The sequence below is a fragment of the Staurois parvus genome, unplaced genomic scaffold (genome assembly GCF_062004578.1).
Source record: "Staurois parvus isolate SC_StPar_1 unplaced genomic scaffold, SC_StPar_1.0 ptg003059l, whole genome shotgun sequence".
In the NCBI taxonomy this organism is placed as follows: domain Eukaryota; kingdom Metazoa; phylum Chordata; class Amphibia; order Anura; family Ranidae; genus Staurois; species Staurois parvus.
In genome coordinates, this window is record NW_028320855.1 from 35,898 (window position 1) to 49,394 (window position 13,497).

The 13,497-nt window shown below is 46.3% G+C and overlaps 1 protein-coding gene across 6 annotated transcripts in view; it reads left to right on the forward strand.

Moving 5' to 3' along the window:
* Positions 1 to 2,786: 2,786 nt before the first annotated feature.
* The window catches only part of TP73 (tumor protein p73), a 122,517-nt gene continuing 111,806 nt past the window's right edge, over positions 2,787 to 13,497 (forward strand). For all 6 annotated transcript variants that reach the window (XM_089667147.1, XM_089667151.1, XM_089667148.1 and 3 more), the window contains exon 1: positions 2,787 to 3,150. In XM_089667147.1, the coding sequence (XP_089523273.1) occupies positions 2,932 to 3,150 (219 nt within the window). In that variant the 5' untranslated portion in view covers positions 2,787 to 2,931. The remainder of the gene's footprint in view (positions 3,151 to 13,497) is intronic.

Genomic DNA, 13,497 nt, shown 5'->3' on the forward strand with positions numbered 1-13,497 from the left:
GTGCCACTTCTTCCAAGGGGCGGGGCTGCCCCCCTGAAAATTGCCGCCCCAGGCTAACGCCTTGTTTGCCTGGCGGTAAATACGCAGCTGATTATAGTGTCTACAACCCAGCATGGCTCTCAGCACATCTTAACCTCTTCCTGCCCAGCCCTGGTATCCCTTTAATAGGGTCTATACACCCGTGGGGCTAGGAGGATTGGACGATCGTGCAAACACTGTGAGTGGCTCTCACAGTGGTCACATGATTGGAAGCCAGTCCCACCGACCATTACGATGAACCAAGAGCTGTACTTGACATCTTGGTCACTGTGCTGGAAGCGCGCAGCGTGCTCTCCACACTGAAAGCTCTACCACCTATGACAGGGGTGGGCAACTGTGGCCCTCCAGCTGTTGTAGAACTTCAAGTCCCATGAGGCATTGCAAAACTGACAGTTACAAGCATGACTCCCAAAGGCAGAGGCATGATGGGACTTGTAGTTCACCAACAGCTGGAGGGCCACAGTTGCCCACCCCTGACCTATGAACATGTATGGTGTGTGAACATTAAAGCCCACTGTCTTTGCTGCAGCGCATACGCTTCAGTCCTCCTGCACGCGGGATGTTTTTTACAGCGGCTGTTTTTGGCTTTTGGCGTTTTTTTCTACAGCCAGTAACCCCCCCAGCATGTTCTCCTAGGTGTCCGTACACACGTAGACTGGAATCAACGTTTTTTGCCTGGAAAAAAAACAGAACTAGTGGGATTCTAGAGGAGTCTTTTAGCTGTAAAAATGCTCTAACTCTGAAAAACGCGGCAAAACTTGGTAAAATGCTGCAAACCGGCGTTTTTGGACTTTTTTTGGTAAACAAAATGCTAAAAAGCGCAAACGCAGAAAAACGTGGGTAAACGCTGTAAAACGCCACTAAAAGCTAATGCAAAAACACTAAAAAAAATCTCACATTTTTAACATGACTTTACACAGCTAACATTACCAGCGTTATCAAAACGTCCCGTGTGCATGGAGCTTTACACATAGCTCCTAATTGTCCCTGATTTGGAACAAAGTCCCTCTTTCCTCCTCATTTGTCCCTCATTTTGGTCTTATCTATAGAGTTCAGGGGCGGACTGACCATTTGGAAACTCGGGCACTGTAGGGGGCCCCATGAGATGCCCCTGGTACCTTTTTCATAGGCTTTTTTGAGTTTGGGCAAAGACACAGGGGCCCCATGATCCCCTATTGCCTGGGGGCCCCATGAGTTGTCAGTCCGCCCCTGATAGAGTTGTATATAAAATACACTATTTAACTTTCAAAAAGGGCAGCACAGTGGCTAAATGGTTAGCACTTCCGCCTGGCAGTGCTGGGGTTGTTGGTTCGAATCCCAACCACGCCACCACCTGCCTGGAGTTTGCATGTTCACCCTGTGCCTGTGTGTGTTTCCTCCGGTTTCCACCCACACTCCAAAGACATGCTGGTAGGTTCATTGGCTCCTGTCTGAATTGTCCGTAGTATGTGTATGTATGAATGTGAGTTAGGGACCTTAGATTGTACACCCCTTGAGGGTTAGGGACCTTAGATTGTACACCCCTTGAGGGTTAGGGACCTTAGATTGTATGCCCCTTGAGGGTTAGGGACCTTAGATTGTACACCCCTTGAGGGTTAGGGACTGATGTGAATGTACAATATATATGTAAAGTGCTGCGTAAACTGATGGCACTATAGAAGTACCTGTAAAAAAAAAAACCTTTCATCCAAGTTCTAAATTGTTGCATTTGTAAAAAACTGTAGCTGCTGACTTTTAAAAAACAGCCACTTACCTGTCCCTCAGTCCCGTGGTGTGTCCCCCGCAGCCCGTTTCACTGGCCGTCCTGTATTCCAGGCGGCCGGCATCTTCATTGTGAGCACCCGGTTGTGACAGCTTGCGGCTTCACAGCCCGGTACCCACTGCACATGTGCGAGTAGCGCTGCGCTTCATGAATGGTCCTGTAGTCTTCTAGGACCTGTCACGTGTTCCAAAAGACTACAGGGAGGGGAAAGGACTCCTTCCATTTCTGATCGCCTGAAGTGGGAGCGGGTACCCGCCCCCCAAAGGTGCCAATCCTTAATGGGGTGCGGGGGAGCAGTCCTTAAAGCGGAACCTTTTGGGTGGAGCTCCGCTTTAAGGACAGTCAGGCTGGGGAGGAAAGGGCCAGTTGATGCTTGATATCCTCCAGCCAAGAAATGAGGCGAAGCTCTCTCTGACTTGCTGCACACTATGAGAAGCTCACGGTCAGGATCGGACTGACAACTTATGGGGCCCCCGGGCAATAAGGGATCATGGGGCCCCTGTGTCCTTGCCCAAACTTAAAAAAGCCTATGAAAAAGTTACCAGGGGCATCTCATGGGGCCCCCTACTGACCCCGGGCCCTCGGGCAGTTGCCGAGTTTCCAAATGGTCAGTCCGCCCCTGCTCACGGTGTGTGGTGAAATCAGAGGAAGCCATGTCAGTCCAGGAGAGGAGCCGGTACACCTGGACAAGCCTGAAGGGGAGGCTGGAGGGAGGATTTAAATGCAAAATCTGTTACTGTATCTTTTTATTTAAAAATAAATGGACTGGATTTGGTCTTTAAACTTTTCCCAGGCTTTGAATCCATAGAGCGTTGGTTGTGTCGAGCCGCGCGGAGGTGCTCAGAGCTGGCTCACAACAGACCTGTCAATCTGTCCGCTGACAAGTATTAACCTGTTACCAAAAAGGAAAAAGCCTGGGGAAATTTTTTCGAATGACTGCAAAGCCAGCAAGTCCTTTAAGACTCCTGTAACTAGACACCTTGAATCCTAAAATGCAGCTGATGCTTCTCTCCGTCTTACCTGTGTGATGCTCCAGTCCCTCTTACCTGAGTGTGTTTTCTTTTTCTCCCCTTTCTCTCTCCTCCCCTTCCCACCGTCTGCAGTCTCAGTTCAATCTGCTGAACAACACCATGGATCAGAGCATTGGTAGCCGAGCAGCTTCCACCAGTCCGTACAACCCAGAGCACAACTCGAATGTCCCCACACATTCTCCCTATTCCCAGCCCAGCTCCACCTTTGATGCCATGTCGCCCGCACCGGTCATCCCTTCCAACACAGACTACCCGGGACCGCACAGCTTCGAGGTCACCTTTCAGCAATCCAGCACTGCAAAATCGGCCACATGGACGGTAAGTCACCTCTCGTGTGTACCTGTTTTTCTCTGAATCTTTATGTATTGATATGTATATATATAGTGTTGGGGGGGGGGGGCAGCCTTTCTCAAACTTCTCAACACAGAGGAACTCTAAAAATAACATTCCGGTCTCAGGGAACCCCTGAAAATGACCATATCTACAATTCATGACACATCAACGTGATGGTCAGTGGGAAGAATGCTCCTTACCTTTGTGGACATTGGGAGGAATTTCCCCTTACAGATAGCTACAAATATCAATGGTATCAGTAGGAACTTATCTGAGAGGCAGAAATTGCTCTAGGAACCTCTGGAGGAACCCTGGCTGAGGAACCCTGATCTACATTTTCCATATATTACCTGTATATAATATGGGCTACAGGCTGGCAGCTAATCTTTATCAGGATGAATCGGTGAATATTGGATTGAGTACAGCATTACCAGAGAGTTTTAATTAATATATTGAATTTGAGGTGGTAATGCCTACTCTGCGAGCCGTTGGGTGGGAAACAGAAGGGACTTAGGTGTCCTTACAGGAAGGAGAGTGGTACGGTAGTGGTTAGTTGGCAAAAGAGCGGGTCCTAGCAACCTTTGGAGGAACCCTGGCTGAGGAACCCTGATCTACACTTTACATATATTGCCTGTATATAATATGGGTTACAGGCTGGCAGCTAATCTTTATCAGGATGAATCAGTGAATATTGGATTGAGTACAGCATTACCAGAGAGTTTTAATTAATATATTGAATTTTAGGTGGTAATGCCTACTCTGCGAGCCGTTGGGTGGGAAACAGAAGGGACTTAGGTGCCCTTATAGAAAGGAAAGTGCTATGATGGTGGTTAGTTGGCAAAAGAACAGGTCCTAGCAACCTTTGGAGGAACCTAAGGGTTCTATGGTACCCTGGTTGAGAAACTGGGTCTAGATACTGGAAATGGGCCCGTAGTATTAAATTTGTGTCCTTTCCTACAAAGGGATGTGGGGGAGAGCTCTAGGTTTTCTCCAAAGTTCTTCTGAGCCTTTGTAAACAAGACGTGATGGGCTGAGCCAACTGTACAAATCCTTGAAGTTGGGAAACCACAGCATCCAATGTCATCAGAGTTTTTAAGCTGGCCATGCATCCGTAGATTTTATCTATTTTAGTTCTTATTTATTAGAATTTCATTCTTTGCAAGAAAAATTTCCATCCTTCAATTTTCTAATAGGTAATATGGGTCAAAACCATGATCACTTTCGAATGTATTGATAAAAAAAATTGAACGAATGTTCTGAAAAGGTAAACTTTTGAACAAAATTCTAGTGGTGTATGGCCAGCTTTAGGGTCAGTTTGTGGGTGGACAAAAAGTCATTCGTGTCGCAATGTATGGACGTGCAAGGTCAAAGACTAGCAACCAAGTTTGTAACATTTTCTGTGGCAATACATCAGATTCAAGCATCGCCAAACCATTTAGTGTAGGGTAGATGAGAGGTGGAAGCTTCGGGGCAACTTGTGACCTTGGCTGGACACTTCCTACAAAACAAAGGTAGTAGGGACATGGAAGCTTTGGGTAACTTGCAAAAGAGGGGAACTCTCCTGCAGATAGAGGGACACTTATCAACTATACAGCTCTTGAATATTTGAACAAATTTCTACTGGTGTATGGCCAACTTTAGTGTCAGTTTGTGGGTGGACAACAAGGAATCTATAAGGCAGTGTATGGATGTGCACGGTCAATAACAAGCAGCCAGGTTCATAACATTTATTTTAGCAACACACCAGATTCGAGCACCGCCGGATCATTTGTTGTAGGGTAGATGAGAAGTGGAAGCTTCGGGGCAACTGGTGACCTTGGCTGGACACTTCCTGCAAAAGAAAAGTAGTAGGGACATGGAAGCTTTGGGTAACTTGCAAAATAGGGGAACTCTCCTACAGATAGAGGGACACTTATACAGCTCTTGAAATATTTGAACAAATTTCTACTGGTGTATGGCCAACTTTAGGGTCAGTTTGTGGGTGGACATCAAGGAATCTATAAGGCAGTGTATGGATGTGCAAGGTCAATGACAAGCAGCCAGGTTCATAACATGTTTTTTTAGTAACATATCAGATTCGATCATCGCCAGGTCATTTGGTGTAGGGTAGATGAGAAGTCGAAGCATCGGGGCAACTGGTGACCTTGGCTGGACACTTCCTGCAAAACAAAGGTAGTAGGGACATGGAAGCTTTGGGTAACTTGCAAAATATGGGAACTCTCCTACAGATAGAGGGACACTCATCAACTATGCAGCTCTTGAAATATTTGAACAAATTTCTACTGGTGTATGGCCAACTTAAGGTCAGTTTGTGGGTGGACAACAAGGAATCTATAAGGCAGTGTATTGATGTGCAAGGTCAATGACAAGCAGCCAGGTTCATAACATTTGTTTTAGCAATACATCAGATTCGAGCATCGCCAGATCATTTGGTGTAGGGTAGATGAGAAGTAGCAGCTTCGGGGCAACTGGTGACCTTGGCTGGACACTTCCTGCAAAACAAAGGTAGTAGGGACATGGAAGCTTTGGGTAACTTGCAAAATATGGGAACTCTCCTACAGATAGAGGGACACTTATCAACTATACAGCTCTTGAAATATTTGAACAAATTTCTACTGGTGTATGGCCAACTTTAGGGTCAGTTTGTAGGTGGACAACAAGGAATCTATAAGGCAGTGTATTGATGTGCAAGGTCAATGACAAGCAGCCAGGTTCATAACATTTATTTTAGCAACACACCAGATTTGAGCACCGCCAGATCATTTGGTGTAGGGCAGATGAGAAGTGGAAGCTTCGGGGCAACTGGTGACCTTGGCTGGACACTTCCTGCAGAAGAAAGGTAGTAGAGACATAGAGGGTTTGGGGTACCTGGCATAGAGGGACTGTCCTGCAGGGAGGGGACACATGTCAACTGATGACTGTGGCTGGACACTTCCCACAGAAGAAAGGTAGTAGGGACAAGGAGGATTTGGATACCTGGCAAAATCGGGGGGCTGCAGGAGGTCAACAGATATCAACTATAAAGTTCTTGAAATGGGGCAATACAGGGAGTAAATATAAACTAGGAGCAGCTAATCTAGGAAAAGGAAATGAGGAAAATGTATTTTTGCTTATGGCAGCTCATCAGGATCCTTGTTTTATTTTCATTTTGGGACCTTCAAAATAACAAATAAAAGCTAATTCAATGCTTCAGGAAAATTGAACATTTTCCAATAGAAATCTTTGATTGTATATTTATCTCTACTGTGTTTCAGCATTTTGGGTTCTTACGAAGTTGAAATCATTTAGGTCGGTTACATTTTTACCTGGTTTCTGTGTTTTTAATGGCGTTTCATGTAGTGACCTTTAGATTCTCTTATCACTGTCTATAGGTCAGAAAATGCAGTTGGCTTGTTAAATGAATGCTGAAGTAAGAATAGCTTCAGGACTGGCCACTTAGAGATCCTTTCCATTCATGCTGAGCAGACTGATAGAATGGTGTTGAGAGAAGGTAAATCACAGCCACCGTGCAGTTGTACAAAAAACATGATATAATAGTTCCTTATCAAACACTAAATTAAAGTGTTACTAAACCCACAACAGTAAAATCAGTCTGTAAAGCATGCTTGTTATACCCACTGTGGAAGCTAAGGGGTTAATCCTCCGCATCGTGTAAAAGAGCTGTTTGATCCTGTCTTCTCTGATCCCTTCTTCAAGTGCCCCCCTCTTATCTTCTCATAAGACATATAGTGTGGAGACACTCTGCCCATGCTCAGTTTGGTGTGTGTTGCTATAGTTTTTGTTTTTGTTTTGGGGGGGGGGGGAATGCATGTGATCAGCACAGAGCCAATCAGCACTGTCCAGACAGAGGTCAGTGGTCCTGCATCCTCCTAGAGCAGAATGAAAACTCCTCCTACAAGCTTTAACATGTGCTCGGCTGGACACTGATAGAAGTCACAAGACTGCTATATACTGCTGATGAGAAAAGGTATTTAGCAGTTTATATTTACTAAAATAATTGCTTTTCCATGTTCTGTGTACTGTGGGAGACCAGATATAGTAAATGCAGGGTCCGGGGAGAGCTGATATAGTGAATTCGGGGAGAGGGGAGACAGGATATAGTGAATGCAGGGTCTGGGGGAGAGCGGATATAGTGAATGAGGGTCCAGGGAGACCAGATATAGTGAATGCGGGGTCCGGGAGAGCGGATATAGTGAATGCAGGGTCCGGGGAGACCAGATATAGTGAATGCAGGGTCCGGGAGAGCGAATATAGTGAATGCAGGGTCCGGGGAGACTGGATATAGTGAATGCAGGGTCCGGGGAGAGCGGATATAGTGAATGCGGGGTCCGGGGAGACCAGATATAGTGAATGCAAGGTCCGGGAGAGTGAATATAGTGAATGCAGGGTCCGGGGAGAGCAGATACAGTGAATGCAGGGTCCGGGGAGAGCAGATATAGTGAATGCAGGGTCCGGGAGAGTGAATATAGTGAATGCAGGGTCCAGGGAGAGCGGATATAGTGAATGCAGGGTCCGGAGAGAGCGGATATAGTGAATGCGGGGTCCAGGGAGAGCGGATATAGTGAATGCAGGGTCCGGGGAGAGCGGATATAGTGAATGCAGGGTCCGGGGAGACCAGATATAGTGAATGCAGGGTCCGGGAGAGTGAATATAGTGAATGCAGGGTCCATGGGAGAGCGGATATAGTGAATGCATAGTCCGGGGGAGAGTAGATATAGTGAATGCGGGGTCTGGGGAGAGTGGATATAGTGAATGCAGGGTCCGGGGAGAGCGGATATAGTGAATGCAGGGTCCGGGGAGAGCAGATATAGTGAATGCAGGGTCCGGGGAGAGCGGATATAGTGAATGCGGGGTCCGGGGAGAGCGAATATAGTGAATGCAGGGTCCGGGGAGAGTGGATATAGTGAATGCAGGGTCCGGGGAGAGCGGATATAGTGAATGCAGGGTCCGGGGAGAGCGGATATAGTGAATGCGGGGTCCGGGAGAGTGAATATAGTGAATGCAGGGTCCGGGGAGAGCAGATACAGTGAATGCAGGGTCCGGGGAGAGCAGATATAGTGAATGCAGGGTCCGGGAGAGTGAATATAGTGAATGCAGGGTCCGGGGAGAGCGGAAATAGTGAATGCAGGGTCCGGAGAGAGCGGATATAGTGAATGCATAGTCCGGGGGAGAGTAGATATAGTGAATGCGGGGTCTGGGGAGAGTGGATATAGTGAATGCAGGGTCCGGGGAGAGCGGATATAGTGAATGCAGGGTCCGGGGAGAGCGGATATAGTGAATGCAGGGTCCGGGGAGACCAGATATAGTGAATGCAGGGTCCGGGAGAGTGAATATAGTGAATGCAGGGTCCATGGGAGACCGGATATAGTGAATGCAGGGTCCGGAGAGAGCGGATATAGTGAATGCGGGGTCCGGGGAGAGCGGATATAGTGAATGCAGGGTCCGGGGAGAGCGGATATAGTGAATGCAGGGTCCGGGGAGAGCGGATATAGTGAATGCGGGGTCCGGGGAGAGCGAATATAGTGAATGCGGGGTCCGGGGAGAGCGGATATAGTGAATGCAGGGTCCGGGGAGAGCGGATATAGTGAATGCAGGGTCCGGGGAGAGCGGATATAGTGAATGCAGGGTCCGGGGAGAGCGGATATAGTGAATGCAGGGTCCGGGGAGAGCGGATATAGTGAATGCGGGGTCCGGGGAGAGCGGATATAGTAAATGCAGGGTCTGGGGAGAGCGGATATAGTGAATGCAGGGTCTGGGGAGAGCGGATATAGTGAATGCGGGGTCCGGGGAGACCGGATATAGTGAATGTGGGGTCCGGGGGGAGCGGATATAGTGGATGCGGGGTCCGGGGAGAGTGGATATAGTGAATGCGGGGTCCGGGGAGAGCGGATATAGTGGATGCAGGGTCCGGGGAGAGTGGATATAGTGAATGCAGGGTCCGGGGAGAGCGGATATAGTGGATGCAGGGTCCAGGGACACCAGATATAGTGAATGCAGGATCCGAGGTTTAGTAACACTTACACAAGAGGCAAGCTTCTTTTAGGCATTACATTTTACAAGTCTGCATGAATAAATATATAACAACAGTAGTCATACCTTTTAACAATAAACAACAGTCCTTGGGCTCCATTCGAGTGATTTTAGGCTGAATCTGCTGCAGGCAGGAGGAAGCCTTTCCCCATTTCCTTTAGTGACCAGACTGCACCATTGTGCCTTTCTGGCATGTTACAAGGTGAAAGGCTGCCTCAGGGGGCTAATCTGTGTCAGACATTTATGAACACAGCCAAGAACTACACAGGCATTAGAAATAATTCATCTCTGAGCCGACATCTTTGTCTAGGAAGTAGGCCAGCTTTTCTCAACCTTTTTACCCCAGAGAAAGCCTTAAATGATATGTCTTTGGCCTGTGTAGTTCTTGGCAGCCTTTCACATGGTAACATGCCACAAAAGCACAATGGTACAGTCTGGTCACCGGAGAAGAGACTGAGAAAAGGCTTCCTCCTGCCTGCAGCAGATTCAGCCTAAAGTCAACTGGAGCCCAAGGATTGTTGTTTTCTTGGTAAGCTGGCCATGCACTGATAGATCTTTGTACAAAAAGTTAAATTATAAATCTTGTCAGTACATTCAATAATGCCATCAGAGACGTGATGAATGTCATTTAAAAGTCCTTCAAAATCTAAGTTTTGCTTTTAACATTTTTGAAATAGAATGGAATTTCTAATTTATTATCAGAATTCTTTTCATTCAAGAAACATTTTCCATTCTTCTTTTGATCCCCATTAACTATTAGAAATTTAACTTTCTAAAAACCACAATTTTTGAAGCACATTCTGCTGGTGTAGGGCCAGCTTTAGGGTCAGTTTGTGGGTGGACAATAAGATGTGGCAATGTATGGATGTGGAAGGTGAAAACTAACTGAACCTTTCCTGTGAAAAGGCATCAGATTCAATCATCACCACGTCATTTAGTGTGGGGGAGATGAGAAGCAGCAGCTTCAGGGCAATAGGTGACCTTGGCTGGACACTTTTCCCGTAGAAAAAAAATATGTTGGTAGGAACAAGGTGGGTTTGGATAAGCGGCAAAATAGGGGGACTGTCCTGCAGCAAAAGAGACACTTGCCAAATCTCTAACTCTTAGAACAGGTCACTACAGAGAGTAAATGTAAACTACAGAGCAGCTGATGCGTGAAACCAGATTGGTTCCTCCAGCCTCAGCCTGGATATACAGAGATGTCAACCTACGGCCAATTTTTTTTGACACACTAATGCCGGGCGCCTCTGCAACACAAAGCTGACTGTGATTTTTTTTTTTTTTTTTTAGATATTTCCATGACAGCTTCATCAGCCAATTCCATATAAAATCCACCCTGAGGGACTAAGGTTTAGTTCCTTCATTGCATTGACCACCATCAAGACCAAAGGTCTTCATGGAGACAGACGTGTTCTCCACAAGTGTGAGATCATGTTGCAGGCCATACCAATGGTCTACTGCAGTCTACCAAGACGAGAGCAATTTGCAATTTTTTCCATCAACATATTACTGACATTGAGTCCCCTCATATAGAGTTAAAACTTCACTATAATGGACTCCCTTCTTCTTCCCCACCCTCCTTGTTTTATTTTTCTGCTCTGTCTACATTTTTCTGAGAGCAAAAAACGACCTAGAATCCAATTCCAGCATTTCAGCTAAAGCAGATGGAAAAATTAAAGTGACCAATTGATGAGAAGCTATGGGCAGCACCTCCAGGAGGCCCAGTAGGTTGTTTCCTTAACTCCCAGTTTCACTAGTAATAGTTTTATATTGGTTTCCAGGTATAGCACCCTCATAGATAAGTACAGGTTGCTAGGTAGATTTAGTTGGCTCCTCTGTAATCGGTGGAGCCAGGGTTGATTGTTTAGGCCTGCTCAGAGTCTCACAGGCTGCTGTTATTATTATACAGGATTTATATAGCGCCAACAGTTTGCTCAGCGCTTTACAATAGAACGGAAGACAATACAGTTCAATACAAGAGGGAAAGGAGGGCCCTTCTCCTTGGAGCTTACAATCTAGGTGGTGCTGTTCTGATTACTTCTCCCTGGATTCTGAGCAGGGGCAGACTGACCATTTGGAAACTCGGGCACTGCCAGATGGCCCGTGGTCAGTAGGGGGCCCCATGAGATGCCCCTGGTACCTTTTTCATAGGCTTTTTTGAGTTTGGGCAAGGACACAGGGGCCCCATGATCCCCTATTGCCCGGGGGCCCCATGAGTTGTCAGTCCGCCCCTGATTCTGAGTATTCTAGAATTATAGTTCAAGGCAGAACACAGTAAGCAGCCTGAAGATTTATGGGAGCTCAGCCAATCCCTGGGGATTTGTGCCCAGTAGGTGGCTGGAGAGCCCAGAAATAGTCTAAGGCCTGAGGCAGAAGGTGAGAGTTCCTTTGTTTAGTTCTGCTGGGGGTCCTTGGGGCAGGATTATTGGAGGTGCCATCTAGAATGCATCAAGGTCCTCAGCTGGGGGGCCTGTTTACAAAGCCTAGTCCTGGAGTCTTGGAGAAGCTCACTGGTAGAGCTAGGAAGAAAGTGGTGGGGAAAGAGTCCAGCTGTGCTATGGTGGGGTGAGTCTACATCTCCCTCACTGAAAGTGCCCGTCAGATATCGGAAGGAAGGAAGGAAAGATGATCTTGTAGCCATGTGAGTAGATGACCTCAGTGCTGGAGGTGTGTGACTGTGTATAGTTTATTGGCCTTTTGGGAAAATTCCTAGTCACCTGTCAGCATTAGAGATACTGTGGGACATTCTATGCAGCTCAGCAAGATAGAGAAGGAGTCCTCAAAGTGTTCACCAGTTTTTGAGGTATCCCATGCTTCCTTCACCTCACCCCATGTTTGCAATAAAACCCTAAAACTGTTCCATTTGAGCCAGTGGAAGAGTGATGAGATTGCTGTGTGTGCTCTAGCTGGGGGAACGAGTCAGTTCACCAGTGGCTCCTCCTGGATTGCACTACACAAGCATTGGGGAACTGTCTGGGTTGCTAAAAATAACCAATCAGATCCTCTTCAAGATGGATATGCTCTTGTTTTCAGTTGGACGCCTTACGAGACATGTTGATGATTAAACCTGTAGAGCTTTCCCTTCTATTGTTCTCAACCTAACCTCAGAACTTCCACAAATTGGGCCCTCACAATGTACACAGGGTGGCCTAAAGGTTTGTTTTCCTCAGTTCAGGGGAACAGGTACTCTCTCCATTCACTCCTGTTTATTTGCCCGAGGCACGGTGACTTGACATGGAGTTAATCCCACTTCAAAGGCCCGTGACATCATAACACATTCCTGGAGGATGCTGTGACTTCCATTAGCTAGACAAACAACAACTCCTAGCAATCTCTCATACTTGGCATACATGCATGTGTGATAAATGGCATTTTTTATGAACTTGTTAAACATTTTTGTCCTCAAAGTGCACGCGCCATAAGATGCCCCCCTCCTTGAGCACCACTTCGCTACACTAATGTTCAGCATGGCTTGAGGATTCAAGTGGAAAAGATAAATGTGAAAAAAAGTGTGAAGCCACCCACCATGGAAAATCTCATTCTAATATGACCTTAAAAATGACTGAAGGGTTTGTGTAGATATTGTCAAATCCCGTCTTTTTTGCATTTCAATGCTGTGTTGCACAAATGCACGTTTGAACTTGCAACACAGCAGACGGCCGCATTTGGCCTTTGCCTCCAGTACAAACGCATCTCAATGGAAGCCTGCTGCATCCCGACAAATGCAGGGAAATCTGGCCACATGCACCCTCAGGACTGTCGGACACACTACTACACCATTGAATCAAAGCGAATCTGCTGGCCTACGTTTGTCATCGATTTGAAACATTGGAAAATGTCTGTTTTCATTAGCTCCAACAATGAACTGCAATATAATACAAACTAATATTCCATAAAAATCATAATAAAGGGTAATGACAATAATAATCCTGAAAAAGAATCTTCCAAAATTCTATCCCCTCGCTCTACCTCTCCTCCGGTCCTCTACATGAATAGTGAGCTTTTTTTTTTCCTATATTATTTTTTTTTTTTTTATTAAAGTCCAGCGCCGTCCATCCATACGTCATTTGCGTATTCGAATTACATGCTCTCAAAAAAGTAAATAGCGTAAGTGTAGATTCTGAAGAAAGAAGTGAAGGGAAAAGTATGACAAGGTATGTTCTGGAGAAGTAGTGAAGGAAAAAGTATAAAGAGGAAGATTCTAAAGAGGAAGTAAAAGGAAAAGTATGACAATGTAAATTCTGGAGAGAAATTAAAGGGAAAAGTATGATGATGTAGATTTCTAAAGAGGAAGTAAAAGGA